This window comes from Hippichthys cyanospilos, chromosome 16 (assembly GCF_059441005.1).
Source record: "Hippichthys cyanospilos isolate Australia breed blue-spotted pipefish chromosome 16, RoL_Hcya_1.0, whole genome shotgun sequence".
Classification (NCBI taxonomy): domain Eukaryota; kingdom Metazoa; phylum Chordata; class Actinopteri; order Syngnathiformes; family Syngnathidae; genus Hippichthys; species Hippichthys cyanospilos.
Window position 1 is genome coordinate 8506688 of NC_142384.1, and position 22133 is coordinate 8528820.

Genomic DNA, 22133 nt, shown 5'->3' on the forward strand with positions numbered 1-22133 from the left:
CGGTAAACTGCGTTCGAATCGAAAAGGCTTCAATTGTGAAATTAAACGCAGCCCACTTCTGGGGTTGAGACGCCGGTCGCGTCTGGATCGTTTCGCCGTCTCGCGCTGTCTGTCTTCTGGTCCCAAAATGTCTGTTTGTTATATCATCAAGTGAAAACGTCAATTACTTAAAACATGACGCTCGAAGACAAAAGATGGAACGTCCTCGCGTCTTCCATTCTCACTTACGGCGTATTTTTTTTAAAGAGTTTATGCCCCCCGTTGGAATTCCTGGGTGATCATACATGCGTTTCCGGTCCGCGGTGCCAAAATAAAAGCTACCAACACGAGTGCGCTTTGAAACAACATAATTGTGATATGACATTCAAAACCCACTTCCGGGATTAGAGCGCCACCTTGACAGTCGCCCCACAGTCAGATTGGCGCTACGCGGTCTGTCTCGCGCGCTAAAGGTGGACCGGGCGAGTTGCTGCCAAAAGTTTGGTTCCTCCCTTTCGATGGCGCTCCCGAGTCTCGCCCAGCGCAAGCACTCGGTCGACATGCGCGCGGAACGCACGTCACGTGAGAGGGGCCCCTAAGGCATCGACGAAGGAGCGGGGGCGTCAAAGAAGTGATTTCGACGTTTCTTTGAAAGAAGTGTAGCGAGGGTTTCTTGCAAATCGGCTGCCATATCGCGGCCATTTAAACCAAAACACACATCATCAACATGAGACGGTGCTAGAAAAACATATTGGGGTTGGGCCTTTCTCATGCAATGTTACACACTGTACAACTGTGTGTGCGTGTGTGTGGAGGCTAGAGGCATCTACAGAGCAAAATAATGCATTATCGTGGGTAGTTTAAAAAAAAGAAGAGGAAAAACAGACTGAAGTGATTTATGCGTTTTGTACTATTACTAAACGTGCAACAAAACGGCACATTTGCATTATGTCGCTAAAATACCCAGATTTGATCTAAAATTAGTATTTAAGGCTAAAATGGAAGGGCATGATCAGCTGTCATGCAACTACTTGTTAATGGAGTTAAAAATGGCATGATGCGTTATAAAATATTCAGGAAAAAAGTAAAATGCAAAATTCATCATTTTGCGTGATAGGAATCTCCATTTGCATTATTTTATGGCAAATAGTAAACGACAATGCAGACCAGTATTCACATTCAGAATTTTTGTGTTATTTATAGATGAATCTTGTAAAGTATTATTACGCAGTAAATACAAATCAACACTTACCTGAAATTGTATACTACATTTGAAGGATGAGTTCGAGCTGACTTGTTCTTTTGTAGTTTTTGGTAGGCATTTGGTACTATCCAGGCAAATTCTATTAACACCTAATAGGAGACATCAAAAAGTGGTTAGCCTGAAATGCACACAGAAGGCGGACAGATGTGTCTTAACAAGTAAAACTTTATTGGAATGATACATTTTGCAAAATATGTTATGTATATATATTTATTTATTTATTTTATATCATATTCACTGTGTTCTAAGGGTATCTGTCAAGTTCTCCAGAAGGTAAGACAGTTAAGACTGTAAAGGCATTATAATATACAGTATTGTCCCCCTTGTCCCCCCCCCCCCCCCCCAGAAAAAGGTACATTAGACTACACAATCACTGTACCCAGGTCATGAGGAAAAAAAAATAGATGTTCTAGTTTCACCATTTTTTTTAATCTTTAGATTTTTTTCTGGAAAATACAATTAGAAAATATGAACCTAAAACATCTCGGATGTAAAAAGTGTTATGCTTGAACATGGAAACTTGAAGTTAATTTGAAGGCAAACGACGAGAAAAATTATGTTCACTGTTTTAGTGTTCATCTGATATACAGTAATATAATCATAACAATAGAGGCATGTGGCACGCAACAAATATAAAAGCATCAGTCCAGAAGATGGATCGTTGCCTTTTAGTCTTAACATAACCATATTATACAATGTGCTCTATTCAACGCGGTACAGTGTCTTCACATGAGTGGGACCCCCAAAGTCCAACATCCAATTAGGGGGCGCTGTTGATGGAAAAAAGTAAGAGCATTGTGATAACCACAAAGTCAGCCCAGGTGTCTGCTTACCGTAATATCGTTAGCGTAATAGCATAGTTGCCAAAATCATTTTTATTTGCTGTCAGAGTAATCATAAAAATGTTTTTTCTATATGTCCATGTAGATTGTTAAGTCATCCAGTAAGAGGCAAAGGTTAAATTGAGGCAATCTGTTGTGCTTTTGTTTTCCAGAAAAAAAAAAATAGACCTAAGCGACTGCGCTGTTCGCTTAACGTAAAATCAGTTACATATATAAGGAAATTCACTTGGAACAGAAAGATGCTAAATAACCATAGCATGTGGCTGAGAGCTTAGTGACTAATGACTCTAGCTATTATTATTTTAATTCTATTGTATTTTGGTAAGATTGTAATAGTTTGAGAATGAAACTCATCAAATCACTTCTACAAGGGGAAAAAATGCTTTGAAATGACAATGATTTGGTGTTTCTTTGGACTTTGGAGGTTCCACTGTTAATTTGTGTCAAAATTCACACTTTTTGTGACTGACTTATGGAGAAGCTGTGATGAAAAATAAAATCATGTTTGGGATGTGGAAGTAAGCTCGCTGTTTTCGTTTTACTACATGGCAGCGAGAGAGAGAGAGCGAGATCACCGGATTACCGCGACCTAAAAAAAAAAAAGCAACAAAACATTTGAAACCATCAGACAAGTGGAGGACATTCAAAATTCATCCAGCGTTTGATCTCCGTTACGTTACAAGGCTATTAAAACAAAACCAAAAAAAAAAAAAAAAAAAACAGCCTGCATTGAAACCAATAACATTAGTTGAAGGAAAACAAAATAACATTTTGTCACAAAATGGAGCGACGCTCAACAGCAATGTGCATGCACAAAAAGGACATGGACACACAAGTCTAGCACCTCAGGCTTCATATGGAGAGCGTGTGTGTCTGTGTGTGTGTGTGAAATAGGACGGTAAGTGTAAAAACCTTCATGAATGCAAAGAGTCAACAAACCAGGGATCAGCATTGCTCTGCGATTGTCTAGCATCCAAATTCGAGTAAAGAGTGGACACTAAGGAAAATCTTAGTCAAAACGGCGGCTATTTTCCGATAGCTGTATTCAATTGTTACCAGCATTTGGGGGTAGATGTTTTGCGGCGATATCGCACCCAAAAAAAAAAGGCACAATTCTCTGACACATATTTGCTACTTTTTTTTGCCAAGTGGGGCGGGATGGAATTTTATTTATGCACTTTGCACTGACAATGACGAGAAACAACGTTGAAAAATTTTGCCCATCGTTTACAGTTGCACTCATAGGCATTCAAAGCCCCGTCGAAGGGAAAATTTCAAGTTTTCACTGACACTAACATGCGCATTTTCGGAATGTGAAAGTAAGCCGGACAAAGCGGGGTTCCAACATAACCCTCAGAACTAACCACTATTCCCGCGCGCTGCCGAATGTTTCGTACATTTATTTGCAAATGTCCACCAAACGGTCCATGTAATGGTTTAATAGAAATGTGGTCAAGTTGGTTCATTTCAACTATTAGAAAAAGAACAATGTTTTACAACTGAGGGATGAATCATTTTGAGTGTCTCTCTATTTACAGCAGGACATAATAAGTCTACACACCCCTACTTATGAGGATGGACTGGTTTCAGAATGAATGACATTCAAACAAAGTAAGTTTAGCTGGGGTGTGTAGACTTTTAATATCCACTGTATATAAGCCATATACACATAGTGGATAGAATTTAAATAACCTAAGTGTTTAATCCAAATGTTAAACATCAAATAACACAAGCATGAATCAATGTAAAAAGAAAAAAAAAAGTACTAGTAGGATTAAGTAAAAAAAAAAAAAAAAAAGAGCGGCAGTAAGACAGATGCGAGATGCAAACTTTTCAGACTCTAAAGCTCTAAGCAAGGCTTTTTTTTTGTTTGACAGTGTTCCAACCAGTTGTCATGGCGACAGGCACATCTGTTGGACTTGGTATTGCTTGGACGACTTTGGAGCGGATGGAGGTTAAATGAGACAATCGAGTCGCCGCTAAATGAATGAGAGGTTGGAGGTGGGGGTGGGGGGAGCGGATAGGGTACCTTCACAACGCGATGACAACCTGGCCACGACTATAAACGCTTAGGGATGAACAGGTAACAGTTGGGATTAGAAATGAGAAAAAGGCAACACTGCTGGTTCTGTTGGCTCTTTCCTCGCTGCTTAACCCGCATCTCCCGTCTGGAGGCGAAGGATTGGGGGGGGGAAAAAAAAAAAAAAAAGTTACGAATAAGCAGTCTGCCCGACTCGCGGCCCCACCCCGGAACCCCGACTCTGGCTAAGCGCTGGACGGGGAAACCTAGAACTCTGCAAACTCCTTGGCGCATTTCTCCGTGATGGACACTCGGATCTCCTCCTCGTCGTAGTCGTCAAAGTTGCTGGTGTCGCCGGGACCTCTGCACTTGGGGATGAAGGGCGCCTCCACCTGGAACACGCCAGCACATGAGATTTCTCTCTATTTACATGATTTTTTATTTATTTATTCCTCTGTGTCAATTTTTGATCTTGTTCTGTCCAGTAGTGCTGCTATATACAAATAACAAATAGGTACAAGCCAACAGAATTTTTTAAATTTGAATTTGTGTTTTGTACAAGGAGAAACAATGTGGCGAAAACCTGAGGGCGAAATCTTGTGCCATTTTTTTTTCATAACATATTTACGGTTGAGAAAAACGTAAACTGAACCTCCACAGCGTAGTGTTTATAGGTTTTTTCACTCTTCAAAACAGTGAGTCGTAGAAAGGGCATTAAAAATGAACCGAGATGACTTAATTGTCTTCCACATCGCCTCTTTTCATCCTTTACTTGTTCCCTTGTAAAATTTTTGTTTCGTACCCAAATGCAGTAAGAAGCCAAGGGCTTTTTCACAAATATAGTTATCAATGTAGATAGGAGGCATACAAATGTTGATGACTGGAAATGGTATATAATTAAAAAAACAAAATTACAAAAATGAGTTCTATTGTAATTTAAATAACATTTATTCTTCGGTTCTCCAAATCATAACTCAACACTGTATTGACAACAAATCACATTAGTAATAGTATGTATATTCAATATAGTATATCTATCCATTTTCTGAATCGCTTATCCTCAATATTACTACACTTTTCATTTTCCAGGCCGTTCCACTCAGTTGACATAAGGAAAGCCATTAACATTTCCCTACTTCACAGGGAATTCTTAATTTTCAATGACAAGTTAATTTTGCACCATGCGTTGGTAATATTTGATGAGTCTGCGACCAAAACAACTGTCATGACCCTAGGGGCTTGGCTTTCAGTTGGTGTCCCTGCAACGCGTCACTACAATTCTGCTATTAGTCTGCATCTCCTCACGAAGATGGTGGTCTGCTATTGGCCGGTCTCACTTGTTTCAAAATGGCGGAATGGTAAAGCTTTGTTCGATTGTGAGTGGTTACAAAACCGTATATATAGTGTATTTTACTGCTTAATTCAAAGCTGAAAGGGTTAGTCATGGGTCCCAAGATTGCTAGTGATGTTAAAGAGAGAAGTAAGAAGATGATTTATATGGAAACGAAGCTGGAGATAATCAAGAAATACGAAGCTCGCCTAGCCTAGGCTACCCTTACTAGGGAATACAGGCATAACAAGTGGCACTCAAAAGTAAATAAATCCTTTCTATAGTTTTTTATTTATAATGTTTTCTGATTGCATACATGTATATTATATATATGTAGCACTTACTATACTATTTTGGTACCAATTTTTAAGATGTATGCACAATTTTGATGTTTTTACCTGGGGTGCTAAACGCATTAGCTATTTAACATGGGTTTGGATTGCCCGTTATACGGTGAATTCGCCTTACGAGCCCAACCACGGAACGGATTAATCTCATAACACGGGGGCCCACTGTAATTGTATTTGGGTGAGTGTGGAGTGAAAGGCTCACCTTCCTCTGATAGATGGCGATCCAGTCGGTGGTGGCGAACCACTTGTGACCCTTTATGTCATTGACGCCGTTCCTGAGGTTGCCGAATCGCTTGGTCAGGTCCACCTGCAGCAGGTTTCTCAACATGTCCTTCAGGTCCGAACTGAAATGCGAGGGGAAGCGAACCTGCAAAGAAATATTTGCCCTTTCAACAGAGGTGTGTAGACTTTTTTTTTTTTAATCCACTGTATTCAGTGGTGTAGGGAAATCTGTTATTTTCCTTTAAGTATGGAAAGCACAAAGAAGCGGCCCTCATTGTGATGCAGCGCACTCACACACCGCAAACAGGGGGAAAAAAATGACAACTTCCAATAAACTCACCTTCCCTGATACAATCTTCTCATAAATTTGGATGGGTTGGTCCGCAAAGAAGGGCGGGTAGCCGGCAGCCATCTCATATATGAGCACTCCCAAAGCCCACCAGTCGACAGCTTTATTGTAGCCCTGGAAACAGGCGGCGTAAGAATGTGGCAGGCTACCTTCAAGTTGATAACTGTGGTGATACACTCACTTTACTGAGGATGATCTCTGGTGCCAGATACTCGGGTGTTCCGCAAAGCGTCCAGGTTCGGCCTTTCACTCTTTTTGCAAAGCCAAAATCTGTAACCTGCACGAGTAAAAAAAAAAAACTCTTAATACTGAGGGAAAAGGAGGTTAAAAAAAAGCCTTTTCAAGCTAAGGTGTGTGAAAGGGCCTTGCCTGGATATAACCCTGCTGGTCGATGAGTAGGTTCTCTGGCTTCAGGTCTCTGTAGATGAGGTCCAGCGAGTGTAGGTACTCAAAGGTCAGTACAATCTGCGCTGCGTAGAAGCGGGCGTGTGGTTCACTGCCAAAAAAAAACAAAAAAACATTTGTATGCAGCAAGAGTACATGAAACGAAATAAGCAGGAAGGGGACCCATACCTGAATCTACCGATTCTCCTCAAATGGGAGAACATCTCACCCCCGGGCACATACTCCATTATCATATAGAGATTACTGTTGTCCTATTGGGAGATGAGCAAAATGAGTAGGATGACGCAAAATGGGCGAAATCGGATGCAAATGAGCCCGGCCGCCCGCCCGCCCGCGATCAACAATAACAATAGGCAAACCTTAAACGAGTGCTCCAGTCGCACAAGGAAGGGAAAGTTAACCGCCTGCAGGATGCGTTTCTCGTTCAGCGTGTGCTCGATCTGCTTCAGCTTTACCACCTGACAGATGCCACAGGGGATAAAGCTTTTCAATATATATACATATTAAGGATGTTACACCACTTCTTTCAGATCGATACCAGTAAGTCTAAAGTCTTGAGTAGTCACCAATACCGATAACAAGTGACGATACCACAAGCACTTTTGATGCACAAAATTTTGGATAATATTGAAAGACCTTATTCCAAAATAGCATTTCCTTTCAAACATAATTAACTCAATGGTAATTTTATATTCTTCTAATTTGTAATTTCTACTTCGTGATTGTCAAATTGCTCCAAGAGAGCAAGTAACGATACTTTAAAATAAATCCAAGTATCGGCTTGATACTTGGTATCTTTACTTGCCATTCTTATTGTTTACAGGTGAAAGTCCATAATTTAAATTAAAAAAAAGGTTGAAAGCTGGTTCATTTTAGTAGTTCTGTTCAAAAAGTGAAAACACTTCTGTCTCATTTCTATTAAAAGCTATTGTTTTGATGTGATACAAATACAGGAGTGTTACCGGAGATTTTTCTGTGGGGTGGCTGTTGTGCCACAACACGTCAGTGAGAAGTGGCCAAGGGTGGCATGAACACTCAGTGTTTCATGAAATAAAACAAGAGTTTTATTTTAGTGAATGCCTTAATAAGTAAATGTCATTAATATAAATGACTGGCAGGTATCAAGGGGTCTAAGAATGCATGTCAAAATAATAAACACATTTTTAAAAAGAATTATTTGCCATCATGTAGCTCCACTCCTGTAATGTATTGTTAGATGTTGAAAAAGGTTTTTTTTTGTCTTCCTTGAGCCAAAAAAATGTGATGTATTATACTCTTGTGTTGTGAATGTACGTAGTTACAATTGTAAATTGAAATAGTTTTTCCACAAAATAATTTAGATGTCCCTGTGTTATTTTCATTTTCAACCAAACATCTATGCGCCATACCTTTTGTTTGTCAAGTATCTTCATGGCAAAGTGCTGGCCCGACTCTTTGTGCTTGACCAGCATGACTCTGCCGAAGGAGCCGGTGCCCAAAGTCTTAAGACGCTCAAAATGGTCCAATGCTGCCGTTTGCTGAGGATATGAGGAATAACGTCAACAGCCAGAAGAGAGAAGAAATAATGTGTGACACCAGCAGAGGGCGCACTGCCTTGAAAATGAACCACATTAAGATCTACCCATTCATTCTCTAAGGCACTAAGGCATGACGTTTTAGGATCTGATCTTATCTTACCTGTGCTGGATTCTCCCATTTCTTTAGGAAATCTTCTTTGGCTTTGGCGAGAAACTCCTTCACTGCGATGGGAAACAAAGAAGACAATGAGAGGTTAACATGATTGCTGATTGAAACGTCACAGAGCTAAAAGTCACGTTTTAGCTATAACGGCAGGCTGCTGTTCAGAACAGTCAAAATGAGAAGGATTACTGCAAAGCCTTAAGAGGCAGGGATTTTGCGCCTACTTTTTTCTGTAATTGAAATACTCCAACTATTTTAGGGCAGTTACAACAAATTATTTTTTAAATCTATGATTCTGTTTATTAACAGAAAACGACGTAATTTTCCATTGTGGTCTTTTGCACAAGTAATCTTTCTTTTTGGTAGACTGTTTGTCTTTTGTTTGTTTGGTATGGTATAGTGATTTGACAAAATACTTAAGCAACAACATGATAAAATTTGATGTCATACTTACTAAGTGACCTTTTTTAACCTGATTCCATTATTGGATTGGTAGTTGTTTACCAAAATAAAAGCTGATTTTATCCAATGTCATTCATGAATTAAACACAGAGATAATCTGTCTGCCTTTATGAAGGACGAGTGATACACCAATATTTATTTATTTTTGTCCCCGGGGCTGATACTGTTATCAGTTGTTAGTAGTCACAAAGGCCGATAACCGATATTTGGAGCAAAAATGATTTTTCAGTAAAAGGGAAAATATTGCCGTCACAATAAATAAAAATAAATCATCTTTGTTGGAATGTTTAAGACTTCAGATTCGTAAAATGTTTTCCTGGGTCATCAGCATTCTTAAAATGTCAAAATAAAACTTACGAAAGAGGAAAAATAAAACTCCCATTTAGTTTTCTACAGTACATAAAATTCTCTAAAATTTCAAAATGACAGAAATCTTACAACTAAACGTGTATCTTTGTTTTGATTTCAAACAAAATCAAACTGTTCCTATGGTCAGCAGAATCTCTAAAAAGGTTAATTAAAATGTCAAATGAATAGTTCCCTAAATTTAATACAGTTTTAAATAGATCTTTTATGAGCTTCGCATTTTTTAAAAAGGCCCTGATGTCACTATTTGTCAAAATGTCAAATATCTAAGCCCATAATCAACCTGTCTATTTCTAGGGAGGGCTACAGAAATAGGAGAACAATTTTTGTTAATCTGATATCAGAATATTCAGGGAATTTTGAGATCAACAAGATCTATAAAAGATTATTTTTTTTTAAAAAAGGTGTTCAACATTTCATAATCAATTCATTTGAACACGTCTACAAGATGGAAGTTACCTGTTCTGTGGTCTTTCCGCCAACTTCTGTAAACTTACAATTGCATGACGGCCATTTATTTAAAAAAGATCATTGGACAGCCAATTTTGAGCATTCTGAATGACCAAAGTGAGTTTAAAAAAAAAATACTCCCATCCCCACAAAAAATATAACAAAAACAAAACAAAAAAACAACAACAAAAAACAAATCTGCCATTGGTTGGTTAAGAATGCTACAACATTGTTTCATAAAATCTTGAATGTTTTGTCATTGCAACATATTCATCTATCTTCGGTGGTTGACGAGCATCGTGGAGCTGACTGGGACCGACCTTGGAGGTTGCGCTTTACATTTGTGGAAATAGATTTTGATTTGACCACGTAGTTTAATCATGCTGATTACGATGACATCAGTAGGTGTGGCAAATCAGTCTATCAGCGCAGTATGCAAAGCTCCATAAGTGCTGGCCTTCAGGGGATGCATCAATGGACACTCGCACCATTATTGGCCGACCAAAGACACGCCCGTGGACATATTCCGACAGCGTGACACAACACACGGTGTCATATGCAGAAGTACTTTTTTTTTTTTTTTTTTTTAACTCGCTTCTTATCTTTATGGGCCAAATCACGGATCTCTGTGGGAACACGGTGCTAACCAGTCCTTCCTCATTCCTCTTTAGCATCTGTTTGGAAACCAAACTTAGAAAGCGACACCTGGCTACTTCAAACCAGCGTTTCATAGTTTGTGACGATTTGGCAGAAAAATCAATAACACAAATGGAGAGCAAAAGTAAGTTGCGCAGCCTAAAACAGCTTTACAACTAGTACAAATCTACAACGCATTGAGCCTTGGCAGGATCATGTGGGAACGTCGGAATAATCGATGCGAAACATCCCGCGGCCAAATGCGCGCAAGGGGTACAATCACTAACTTTTATCAGCATGGTCAAACAGTTCTCATTTGGACTCTCAAACTGCAGCTGACCCTCCAAAGGGAAACACAATTTCCTTTGTCAAGCATATTTTCACATAGAAATGATCGATGTTACCCTGGATATGTAATATTTGAAGTACAGTAAAATGTTTTCATTTCTAATACTTATTCAAGGGCGGAGCTAGCCATTGAATCAATCAATCCAACAATCCTCTGAGCCACCTATCCTCACTGAATTAACTCATATAAAGTTAAACTACTCACTCGTCTGCTAAAAAAAAATATGTACATCACTAATTACTGTGCAGCCATATAAAACTTAAATAAAGGCTTCAATGTTCCAATTAGTTTTTTCTTAATTTGAAAAGAGAAAAGGGACTGTTCTTATATGATTAAAAACATTATGTTCTATTTGTGACTGATTTATTAAACTTCGGAACTACATTTGCCGTGGTAACACTTGGCATATTTTATTCAGCACCTCCAGAAGATAAATCATAATGTCATCTTAATATAATATATAGATTTAACAAATCTTATAAATCTATTATATAATAGATCGACATATCATCAGGTTGATTTCTGGCTTGTCAAAAAACTGCATCACTAATGACATTACGCATCCGTATAAAACTTTACAACACTTTGCAAAAGAGCTCCTAAAAACACAATTTAGCAATAAGTTGCTTAATGTTCCAATTAATTTCCTCTTCCTTTGAAAATAAACATATAATGCCCATGTCAAGGTATACAAAAAGCAATCAATTAGATTTGCTGATACCTTACAGGTGTAAAATGTCCAACTTTCAGTCTCATGACAGTGAATATTTTCTGATTTATTTAGGCATCTATGAAACCAGACTATTAATGTGTTTAAATGTGTTGGAAAACGATGATCAATATTTGATATTTTACGGACCAAAGCAGTAATCGGACAATAAAAAATTATTTTCTGCAAGGTCAACTTGACAAAACGTCTTGTTATTCAACTAAATCATCTACAGAAGAAAAATGTTTGTTAAAATAATTGTTAGCATCGACCCTGTGTCAGTCATTTCTATGCTATTCTGTTTTTTATTAAATTCTAATACTGCATGCCCTATGAAATTAATTTGTACTCTGTGTACTCTGATAATCCCTGTGTTGACAAATAATTCTATTATTGAGCAGCTTGACCCGAGACTGACAGGAAGTTCCGTTTCCGATTCTACAACTAGCATCAGAATTTTCCTGTCATCACAAGCTTTCTGTGATGCCGTCAAAAAATGTAATCATTCATGATTTGCATGCATGATGACAGTTTTAACAATTTTGACTGACTTTTAGGCACATTCAAGCTAGTGTTGTAGTCAAGACCACACCAACCAAGACCAAGACATCGAGACCAGTAGAGTCTAGAATTGAGACTTTAGAAAAATCGGGGCGGAGCCAAGACCAAAAGTGCATATATAAATGAGAAATCCCCCGGGATTGAGACCAAGACCAACTGCAAGAACTACACCACTATTTCAACCAGAAAACATGGGCTGAACATGAAGACACACTCAAACAAATGTAAATTCATGCGCTTGCAAATTCTCCAAAGAGCAACAGCTGCCACAAAAGGATAAAAGAGCAGGGTTTGCATAAACATGTTCAGAACATCCCACTGAGAGCAATACAGGCTGACTGATCGCTTGGGGGGGCTGATTTCCTGGGAAAGTTGCTTAACTTCCTGTTAGAATGAGGCACTAATTGAACTTGCAGGGTCAAAGATGGGAGGATGCGGCTTTCTCGAGACCCATCTAAAACATTATAAGTGCTGTTACTCTGAATTTCTCACCATCCGGGATGACTATGGGCACCTCGGCGGACTCTGCTGAGCGCGAGCTCGATTCCGAGGAACGGGACGATTCCTTGGAGGATTCCCTCTTGCTCGCATGCCTCCTGGAGCTCTTCCGGTCACACATGAGCACGCCAGTCTTTCCCTGCTGTTTTTTGGAGGTCTCTTTGGGACTCTTCCTCACAGCTGATGACTCATGGCCCTGGCTTCAGTGTCCCTCGTGTGCGGCGAAACTAGTCAAGCATCCTCGTTGGCATTTCTGTTCAATGTTCTTGTCAGCGCTTGCATGAATCAACTGGACTCTCGCTTGCTTTGTATCAATATTTATTTTGTGCACCAAGTTCTCCCCTGCTGTTCCCTCTCACATCACACACACACACACACACACACACGCACACACACACACACACACACACACACACACACACACACAGATACATATTGATCTACATATAATAGCAGGGGGATGGGCCAAGCTGGTCTATTTATCCAAACAGGAGAGGGAGCTGTGTGTATAAAATGAACGAGGAACACAAACATGAGCTGAACCAATCAGTTGGCAAGTTTTGCAAGTATTCTATAATATATTCAATGACAAGCATTGTTCTCATGAGACACTAAAGCATCCAAATACAGCACAGAGTCAGTGGTAGAGCTCTATTGATCACCCTACTCTTAAAAAAAAAAAAAAAAAAATCAATTTTGCATTTCTCCCTTGGGCCTCGTTGGACAACTGTGACACAGGAATGGCCAGATTACATTGGGATGAGCTGATCAACATTGAACAGGAGAAAAGCTCAGCCTGTGGATATACACATTTTACTCAATGCTTTTTTTTTTTAATATTATAAAAGTATTTTAATAACAGCAATATCAGCATTGTATGGGATATATAAAATATGTATTGAGACACCCCGATCTTTAAACAAATGTTTGTTGGCTTTATTAGAAAGAACAAATTGTAACAGAAGGCAAATTTGGCTCATAAAGCGTGACAAAAATAAAGTTGGGAGTAATAGGGCTTATTTGGAATTGAATGACCAATGACCTCTTTGAAAGTGGGAGTTGAAAACAATCACTTACATAACCGCTGGCTAGACGCGTGTGTGAGTGTGCGCGCATGTGTGTGTACCCAACAATAAAGACAAACAAGCCTGGCTGCAGGTGCTTGCCAAAATTCAAATCTGCCAATTAAAAAAAGCAATAAGGCTGACAGACACTGAATTCTACACAAAAATCACATGCCTCTCCACCACATGGCACAAACAAGACCAGGACCAGCCGGGTCCACATGGGAAAACCCAAATCTTCTGAGGCTTTTCATTAAGGCAAACGAGCTTTCACTTCTTGGACGAGGTCGGCTTCTTCCTGTGGGCCTAGCATGTTTTGTACACTGCTGTGCTGCAACCGGGGAGAAAACCTTGACTCCGTGTTTTGCTACCAAACAAAAAGAGTCCATCTCCTGTTGCTATACTCGCGAGAAAAAAAACCCTAACATCTTAGGAGAACTAAGCGGAGAGATTTCTACTTTTATGAGAATAAAGTTGGGACGTAATGGGGGAATAAAAGTTGGACTTTTGTGAGATTTAAATGATTACTCCACTCATGCTCATGTCCACAAATAATTAATATTTTGAAAAGCATTTGGCCATTTGCTGCCAACAGAAAATGACATTACCTGTGCTCAACGCCCGGGTAATGGCAAATATCAAGGCTCACCTGTTGCTCATGAGACGTTCACTAGTTCAGCAGTGATTGGTTGTTACCTGAGCTTTCAGCAAGTGTGAATGTCATTTTCAGTTGACAGCAAGTGGCAAAATGTGTTTTCAAAAGTACAAATTGTATACAAACAATATGTCACCAAATTAATTATAGACAAGATGCCAACTTTGTTGCTGAAAATAAGTGGGTAATCCTTTAAGACTAACACAAGGAAAAAAAACAACATTACATATAATGCTTAACCATTACAAGAAAAAAAACAAACAAATAAATTTGAAATATTACAGAGGAAAAAAATGCTGAATTAGGAAACAATTGCAAGCGAAAAATAGGCAGAGTACTGTGAAAAACGTATATATTTAAGATATTTAAGAACGTTTTTCAAGCCCAAACATTGCGTGAAGTTAAAATATTAAATAAAAAAAAACACATTTTGTGACAATACAGTAGTCCCTCGTAAAAATTTACAGCCTTAAAACAAATGACAAACTATAATGAATGAATAACGAAAAAAAACAAATGTACGATTAAAAAAGACACACCAAAATAAAATAATTACAAAAAAAATAAATAAATCAACCTTTACTTCATGGATTTGACTTATTGTGTGTATTTTTGGCAACATGAGCCCAGCGATAGAGCAGGGAAGACTGTACTATAGTGGAATAAAAAGTAGAATATGAAGAAAATGCTCACAAGTGGACATAAAAAATACCTGCAAACCACACTTTAGCAATTATTAATACAAAATACGTTATAGTCCAATAACCAAATGAATTGATAGAATAGTTGGTAGAAGACACTACAAATCATCAAAAGTTATATTATCTAAGAAAAGTATTACCAGATAAACAAACGCTGGCATTAGAACTTCAATATGAACCTTTGACCTTCTTCTTCTAAAAGAAAAAAAAAAAAAAAAAATTCCCTTCTAATTTTACAACTTCATTTGCGTAACTGTAATAATGCTCTTATTTTTGGTAGCCAATTCCATATTTGAAAAAGCAAACAAGTGAAAGTATCTTGCGCTGGTTCCAAGTCGGAACATTTCAGCTCTGGAACGGAGGCCGTTCTTTCACACGTACTCTCGAGCGGCATCGGGGAGCCGCTGCTCATTTCGCAACTAGCCGTTCACACTTGAGCGTCACTCGTGGTGTTAGGAATAAAAACATAACACAAAGTTCTTTGGAGCCTTCGCCAGGATTCCGTGAACCATGTTGTGAACACTAACAAGTGGCAAAATGGGACAAAGAAAGAAGGACATTTATTTATTTATTTTTACTATTAACCTATTTTCAAACGTGTATGACAGTTAAAAATAACATTAAAGCACATGACATAGAAGTGTATATTGTGATTTGCCCTTTTTTTTTATTTATAAATGTTAGTATTGTTATATTGTCTGTCTAAATGTGTTGCCTCACACTAGGTGTTCAAATATCTATATCATTCAATGCTATTCATCTATGTCAATTTGTATTGTGCGTTAGCATGAAGGTCAGCAAAACGCTATTGTTCTTTTAAATACATTTTTGATGAATGCCCAAATATTACCAAGTTTATTTACCCAACATGCAAAAATCTTAATCTCCTATATTAATCTCCAGTAAATATTGCTACTGTGAAAATTTCATTAAACTTGCGGGACGAATTAAGAGGTGTTTGTTTGCCACCCTTCATTTATCCACAACACAATTTTTACATCAGGTATGTTGCTATATGTCACTAACATAGATGAACAAATACATTATGTGTCAAAAAGGAGGCTGCAGCTCTTGAATAGTTTTACCAGGAAGTATGCAACTGATTATCCCTTCAAGTAACTAGATAAAACTGTATTATATTTAAGAACTAGCATTTTTACACCATCAAAAAACATATTTTGCTCTGCAAGTACAACCATGATGACCTGTATTAAAAATGGCATAATCAGATGAAGTGATCTACATTATACTTGCAAGCAGCTGTATTATTGCGAACCTCAGAAGCTTTTTCACACTGCGCTTAAAGTTTATGTAATGTGAGGGTGCAAGAAAAGAACGTCGTGGTGTTTAAATGTTCAAAAGACAAGTGTCACAGTGACATCAGAAGGCGCCTCCAATCGGAGAGAAGCTGGTGGAGTGATTTCAGAGCTCTAACAAGAAAAGACCAATCAGGAGGATAAACTTCCTTGTTAGTTACTAAAATGGAAGCACTTCTGAACACACACAAAGAACAAAATTAAATGCAAATTCGCTCTTTAAGATCCCCTGGCCGAATTCATTTTCTGATGTTTGCGTGAACCAAAAGACCAGTTTCCTAAATTATAAATTTATTGACTACCAAGTCCTGGAAAAATAATGTTGTAGCGAGCACATTATACATTTAGGTTACAAATGTTTCAGACAATATTTCTACTAGGCTAAGGGTTTGCTCTTGAGTAGCACATACAAACAGCCTTGTTCTTGAACATGTGTCATCACATGATGTTCAAGAGACTCCCAACTCTCAAGTTTGCTTGCCTGGAGAGGATCGTTGCACGAGCATCATATGACTGCTTTATCCTGTCCTTTCCTGTCACTGCAATCACAATAACCTTCACATTCCAACATTTTTACTGAAGTCTTAGCCATCTAGAGGACAAATAACCCCCTCTCAAGATTAGTGGGTTTAATTATTAGCCTGGGACATACTTTCACAACAAGGAGGAGGCTGGCCTACCAACAAGTCAATGAAGGCTGCTTGTGTTGTCGTCATGAGCGCTACCTCTGGAGGCAATTTCATCACGAGCTTTTACCACAAAAATGCGAGGAGAACACGAATAAAATCCTCTTTTGTTCAACGGGAGGTGTGAATCATGGGATAGGCCAGGAAATCAAGATGTACCTGTTAGCAACCCGCGGATGCGAATAAAAATAATAAAAACGAACTTACCACTCTCCATCTCATTGCCTTTCTTGGCGGTGGGCGTGTTGCCCATGATGGCAGCCTGTCAAGCGGGACTCCTGGAGGTTCGGTTGCGACTTGGGGAGGCTTGACGACAGCGCTGCTAAACGTTGTAGATGAAGCTGTCGGTTGCGCACTAGCTGACCGCTATCATTCTCCACAAAGGACTCGAAATATATTTCCCTCTTTCGAACGGTCACGTTTTCGGATGAAGTCTCAAAACCGAGCCTTATGCTCCAGTTGACCAAAAGATAGCGCGCTAGCAGGCGCGGCTAACGGGGTTTTAGCTCTGGGAGATTGTCAGATATGCAGTATTCAAGATAGCACTCGAATGGCAGTTTTTTTTGTTATTCAGTTGCAATTTTTTATCCAAAAGTGGTCCAGTGACGTAAGGCAGGTGCTCGACGGTCGTTTTTCTCCAGTTTTTGAGACTAGCTGTTAGCCTGTTAGCGTCCCACAGTGGCCTTCTCAAACCAGCCACCGTGTGTGTGGGCAGGGCCCTTCTTCTTCTTTTTCTGTGCACAAACAAATACGGTATCCGGGTTAATTCCTCGTCTCGCCCGCTGTCTTCTTTCTCACCCACGCTCGCTTCGAATCCAGCCAGGCCGAGTGCGACGGTTCCCCCGGAGTCGAGCGTCTCACGGACAATTCCTAAAATCAACAGAGCCGTTCCATTAATCTTTAGACCGCAAGGGAAACTCCAGTCATCCATCCACTTGGCAACGCCCCTTGAAGGCTAACAATTGGCCGTTTAGAATGACAGGCGTAGAAAGTCAACAGCCGATTGGACGGTGCTTGACATTAAGAAGTCACTGCAGGCATATGATTGGCCCGCTAGCCAGCTGTGTCCCGTCTTCAAGGTTTGCCTGTAGCCAATAGATGCCGGACTCTAACATAGCTGTTGTTTTTTTTCTTGTTTTAACTTATCAAATATTCGAATTAATCACCTACAAGTCAAACATTTGACAAATTAAATGTACAATGTTAAAATAACCTATGCTGTCAGTGTCGATTTACTGAAAGAATTTTGTGGCGTCAAAACAGCAACGATCTGTGAATCGTCCTGTGACTGGGCGTGACGTTGACGGGCTATTTTTAGCAACCTGTTAAACCATACAGGATTACTTGTGTCGATTAAAAAAACCTTACATTACAATTTTAGGTGCAACACATTGACAATATTTGGTAAAAGCATAAAAATGACTCATAAATACAAATAGAGCGTTTTATTGGGAACACAAAATAGCAAACAAAGTAGAAAAAAACATGAAGTAACATTTTCCTATCTGTTTAAGTGTCACCTTGCACAGCTAATATTGCCATTTATACGAAACTCTCTTCGGTGCTGTAGTTGGATTAATGTGGGACAAATCTGCTGTGTATGTGTGTCTGAGTGGTGGGAAGCAAATTTGAACCACAGCCAATTCTGTGGAATAACCTCACACTTTTTTGAACCGCCTGGAAAAGAATAGTAGCTATAAGGCAAATGAATCTGTACATTTTGACAACACGACCCCCTCCCCACTTCAAAAAGAAAAGAAAATAAACAGGGGACGTGTCTATAAGCAGTCCATTGAGTTCTCTGGTAGTATTCCCAGGGGCGGGGCTTTGCCGGGAAGACAGGACGGCGGGAGCATGGAGTTGGACGATGGATCCACGTTCTCAGAGTCCTCCATCCGCTCAGCGCAGCCTTCCCAGTTGATGTGGAACCTGGTGACGCGTGGGTTTGATGCCAGGATGTTCCTCTGCAGCTGGAGCGAGAAGAACAAACACCGTTTTTTCCCCATTATCTGCAATCGCAACTTGAAAATGAAAAGATAATTTCACGTCAAGTGGCTTCACCTGTGCGTAGTCTGGTTTGATGGGGGGATTCTCACGTAGTTCCTGGTCTGTGTACTCATTGTTGACGTAGTAACCGACTCGGATGAACTCCTGGCCTCGGTACGTGCAGGTGATCAGCACGACGGTGACGCCCACGGCATCACTCTCAGGGATCAGACCTGTGTTTGGCGCGTCTGCCTATAAAGAGGAAAATAACATCCAAAAAACAGTGCTATTTAATATTTTTAAAATGCAAATTCTACTGATGAATCGGATCAAACGAATTATTTTGTATAAATAAGCAACATATTTGCGCAAGGTGCAGTTATTGTTTGTTGGTCACCTGTGACAGTGTTTTTAAAAGGTGGGGGCTATCCTGGTGAGTAACATGGGATGAAATGATTGTACATAGTGCATAGCATTATCTAAAAGTCAACTGCGAGAATGCTAGCTGAATTGGAGCATTTTTACTAATCTTTTGAAGCCAGCAGAATACCATATGAAAGATTGGATTTCATTCTTTATTTATATAAATAAAGTATCAGTCTACCTTATTTTGTTCTTTAGGAATCATGGTTTGAAAACAGTGACAGCAAACTATCTTGGACAAAATACAGAGTAAATCAGCTTTTTGTGAAAATATGTGTTTTCTGCACAACATTTAATATGACACTATTTTTTGGTTTAGTGGCATCTGAAACATCTAAACAGTTCTTCACTTCTATAAAACAAGAACAAAAAATATTAAATTGGGAATTGATGGCAAAATATTAGTCTATATACATATTCGGTAAAGTATGCAGTCAGCAACATTTTCACATTTCCCAACACATTTACAAATTTTGATCTATTTACAAGGTATGAGTGCACGCATGTGTTTTTGAAACCCAACACTTGCTTTTTGTGTGATAATCCATTACTCATTGTCTTGGATGCAGGTGTACGTTGAGAAATTTGCATACCACCATATCGACTACGTCGTGGATAGGCTTGAGAGAATTCAGTTTGTGTTTGTGTTGATTTACAGAAGCACTATGTTGCATATTAGCTAGCTGGCTAGCAAGTTAGCACTTAAACCGCGGTTTTTTAGAAGGTTCTGGGTATGGATTTCTGCTGATATCCGTAGACATTGAATGTTTTAAATTATGGCATAACCAAACCCATGGTTTCCCTGCCAGACACACGCATCTGTTGTGTTTTCATCTATCACGTCCCCAGAATCCACATAAGCAGCTTTGTTCCCAATATTTGGCCTACCACAAGACATACGTTTCCAGATTGTGAGCAAACATAAAGCAGATTGCTTGTATTGTGCAAATCTCTTTAGTTTACCATTTTTCTCTTCTCGTCCTCTTTCGCCGCCCCGCATCCCTCCAAACGCACGCCTTTGTTCTTCTTCGTGGCCTTGGCTAACATTGCCATCAAATGGCTGCAGTTAATCTCTATACTGGATTAAAATTAAGAGGAATGCTGGCCAAAACTGTCAACTATCAAGTCATTAAAAATAAAATAGTTGACAATAACTCGTCGCTGGCACACTACGTAAATATTCTGCATGACAAGAATTCTAGTCATGGTGTATAGGTGGTTCATAGTCAAGTTTTTTTTATTTTTTTTAAACACGCTTGTCCAAAATAGATGACATATAAATTAATGCCATCCAAGAATATGTTTTAGAATTTGAATACGTCAATCTTTGGAGCGCTAAAATGGAATTCAACATGGCTGCACGATATTACCTGGAACACAAACATATGCCGTCCCGCAGGTACTGGTCCGACCAAGACAGAGTCCAGGGTTTGGTCGTACTCTTCACTCTCTGCTGAGCCCACGTAAATGATCTTCCATTCCAAGTCTGGAAAAGCACAAAAAATGTGTGATGTCACTCAGAAGTATTTTTCAAATTAGTTTTTAGCCTCTCAGTCAGGCCTTTGTCTTACCTACTAAATAGATAATAGCAATAATAGTCATTTGTATTATTGGGTGTATTTTGTTACATTTAAGTTGGAGTCTAATAAAGACTCTAACACCCCCCCCCCCAACTTCCAATTTAGACGTTGATCAGAAATGATTACAAATACCTACTTTTAATATGTCACATGCAAAAATGATACTTCCATAAATGTAACCATCAAATAGTGTAAAATAAACAGCTGAATTTTCAAGAGCACAGCTAATGCGTATGCATTAGAATCATGTTGAGAAAGAGTGCAGTTTTATGTGAATGACGTTGGCTAACCGCGAGAGAACGTTAGTGGTTAGCATTTCGATTGCAAGTTGCTCACCTTCAGGCAGGTCCTCCATACACTCAAAGGTTATTTCGAATTGGAAGGGTTTCCCAAACGGGCTCGGATTATCCAGAACGGCCACATTCAACACCTGTACCTTCGCCATGGTTGGGGTCACTGGGCTTGTGCTAATTGTTAGCACAGAGTGCTGCTAAACACAAAAAACTGGCGCCTCGCAAAGACTTTTCCCGGGAATTCCTCGAAGCTCACTTGTTCGTCTGGCAAAACTCACACGTCAAATGGATTTAAAACGACAAAAAAGTTTAGGTCTGTTTTACACGATAGAATATTCGCAGTTCAGTCGCATATTACACAGAGGAAAGCTTCTTTTTAAACAATATTTGGAGGATGATGTTACCCGCTCTCCCGCCGCTTTGACAAATTTACCCAGGGTGCTCTACGCATCACGGAAACGGAAAACGGATAAATGCTTCCGGTAACAGACACGCCTCACTGTGGTCAACTGCGGAAGTACACTCAACAGACGATTACGAAAACTTTATTAGCAATCCAATGATAGGGAGAACATAAAGATTGAAGTTAATCCTCTCCTGGCATGCGTTGCAAATTTGCAACAATAATATGAGAGTCCCCTAGGTATTTCACATTAATATAGTTTGAGCCATTTTTTAAGACGTTTGAAAAAAAAGAGAAACCTAATTTGAACCTGAGAGGGTTAGCTTCATATTTAAATTGCTTAATATTATATAAAAATGCAAAATAATTACATTCAATATTTAGTCATAGAGTAGTAACATAAGATGCATTATAATTGATATTTGTATTGACCTATATTGACTATACACTGAATGTCTTTTATTTGCAAATTTATTTTCTTAGTCATGCAGTATTTTGTTTTACACGAGCAATTGTTAAAGCCTTCATTTAATCACCCTTTATAAGTATTCAAT

At 39.1% G+C, this 22133-nt stretch overlaps 2 protein-coding genes across 3 annotated transcripts; both read right to left on the reverse strand.

The window, feature by feature from the left end:
* Window positions 1-3509: 3509 nt before the first annotated feature.
* On the reverse strand, window positions 3510-17816 carry prkacaa (protein kinase, cAMP-dependent, catalytic, alpha, genome duplicate a). 2 transcript variants are annotated; one of them, XM_088436840.1, is made up of 10 exons: window positions 17102-17816; window positions 8439-8500; window positions 8150-8278; window positions 7121-7219; window positions 6930-7012; window positions 6726-6852; window positions 6538-6633; window positions 6348-6470; window positions 5988-6152; window positions 3510-4497 (listed from the first exon to the last, which is right to left on the reverse strand). In XM_088436840.1, the coding sequence occupies exons 1-10, from the start codon at window positions 17145-17147 to the stop codon at window positions 4372-4374; spliced, it is 1056 nt and encodes a 351-aa protein (XP_088292966.1). In that variant the 5' UTR covers window positions 17148-17816; the 3' UTR covers window positions 3510-4371. The 2 variants fall into 2 exon arrangements, with proteins under 2 accessions (XP_088292966.1, XP_088292965.1); XM_088436839.1 differs by lacking the exon at window positions 17102-17816 and adding an exon at window positions 12467-13255.
* Window positions 17817-18324: 508 nt separating this feature from the next.
* On the reverse strand, window positions 18325-21624 carry LOC148410413 (histone chaperone asf1b-B). Its single transcript, XM_088436241.1, has 4 exons — window positions 21220-21624; window positions 20674-20789; window positions 18956-19132; window positions 18325-18864 (listed from the first exon to the last, which is right to left on the reverse strand). The coding sequence occupies exons 1-4, from the start codon at window positions 21326-21328 to the stop codon at window positions 18673-18675; spliced, it is 594 nt and encodes a 197-aa protein (XP_088292367.1). The 5' UTR covers window positions 21329-21624; the 3' UTR covers window positions 18325-18672.
* Window positions 21625-22133: the final 509 nt, after the last annotated feature.

Coding starts and splice junctions, on each gene's coding strand:
- prkacaa (XM_088436839.1), bottom strand. CDS start 12,593: ATGTGTGACCGGAAGAGCTCCAGGAGGCATGCGAGCAAGAGGGAATCC. Junction 8,501..12,466: donor GCCCATAGTCATCCCGGATG/GTGAGAAATTCA, acceptor TTCCCATCGCAG/TGAAGGAGTTTCTCGCCAAA. Junction 4,498..5,987: donor TCGCCATCTATCAGAGGAAG/GTGAGCCTTTCA, acceptor GGCGTGTTCCAG/GTGGAGGCGCCCTTCATCCC.
- LOC148410413 (XM_088436241.1), bottom strand. CDS start 21,328: ATGGCGAAGGTACAGGTGTTGAATGTGGCCGTTCTGGATAATCCGAGC. Junction 20,790..21,219: donor TATGGAGGACCTGCCTGAAG/GTGAGCAACTTG, acceptor GTGCTTTTCCAG/ACTTGGAATGGAAGATCATT. Junction 19,133..20,673: donor GGCATATGTTTGTGTTCCAG/GTAATATCGTGC, acceptor TCCTCTTTATAG/GCAGACGCGCCAAACACAGG.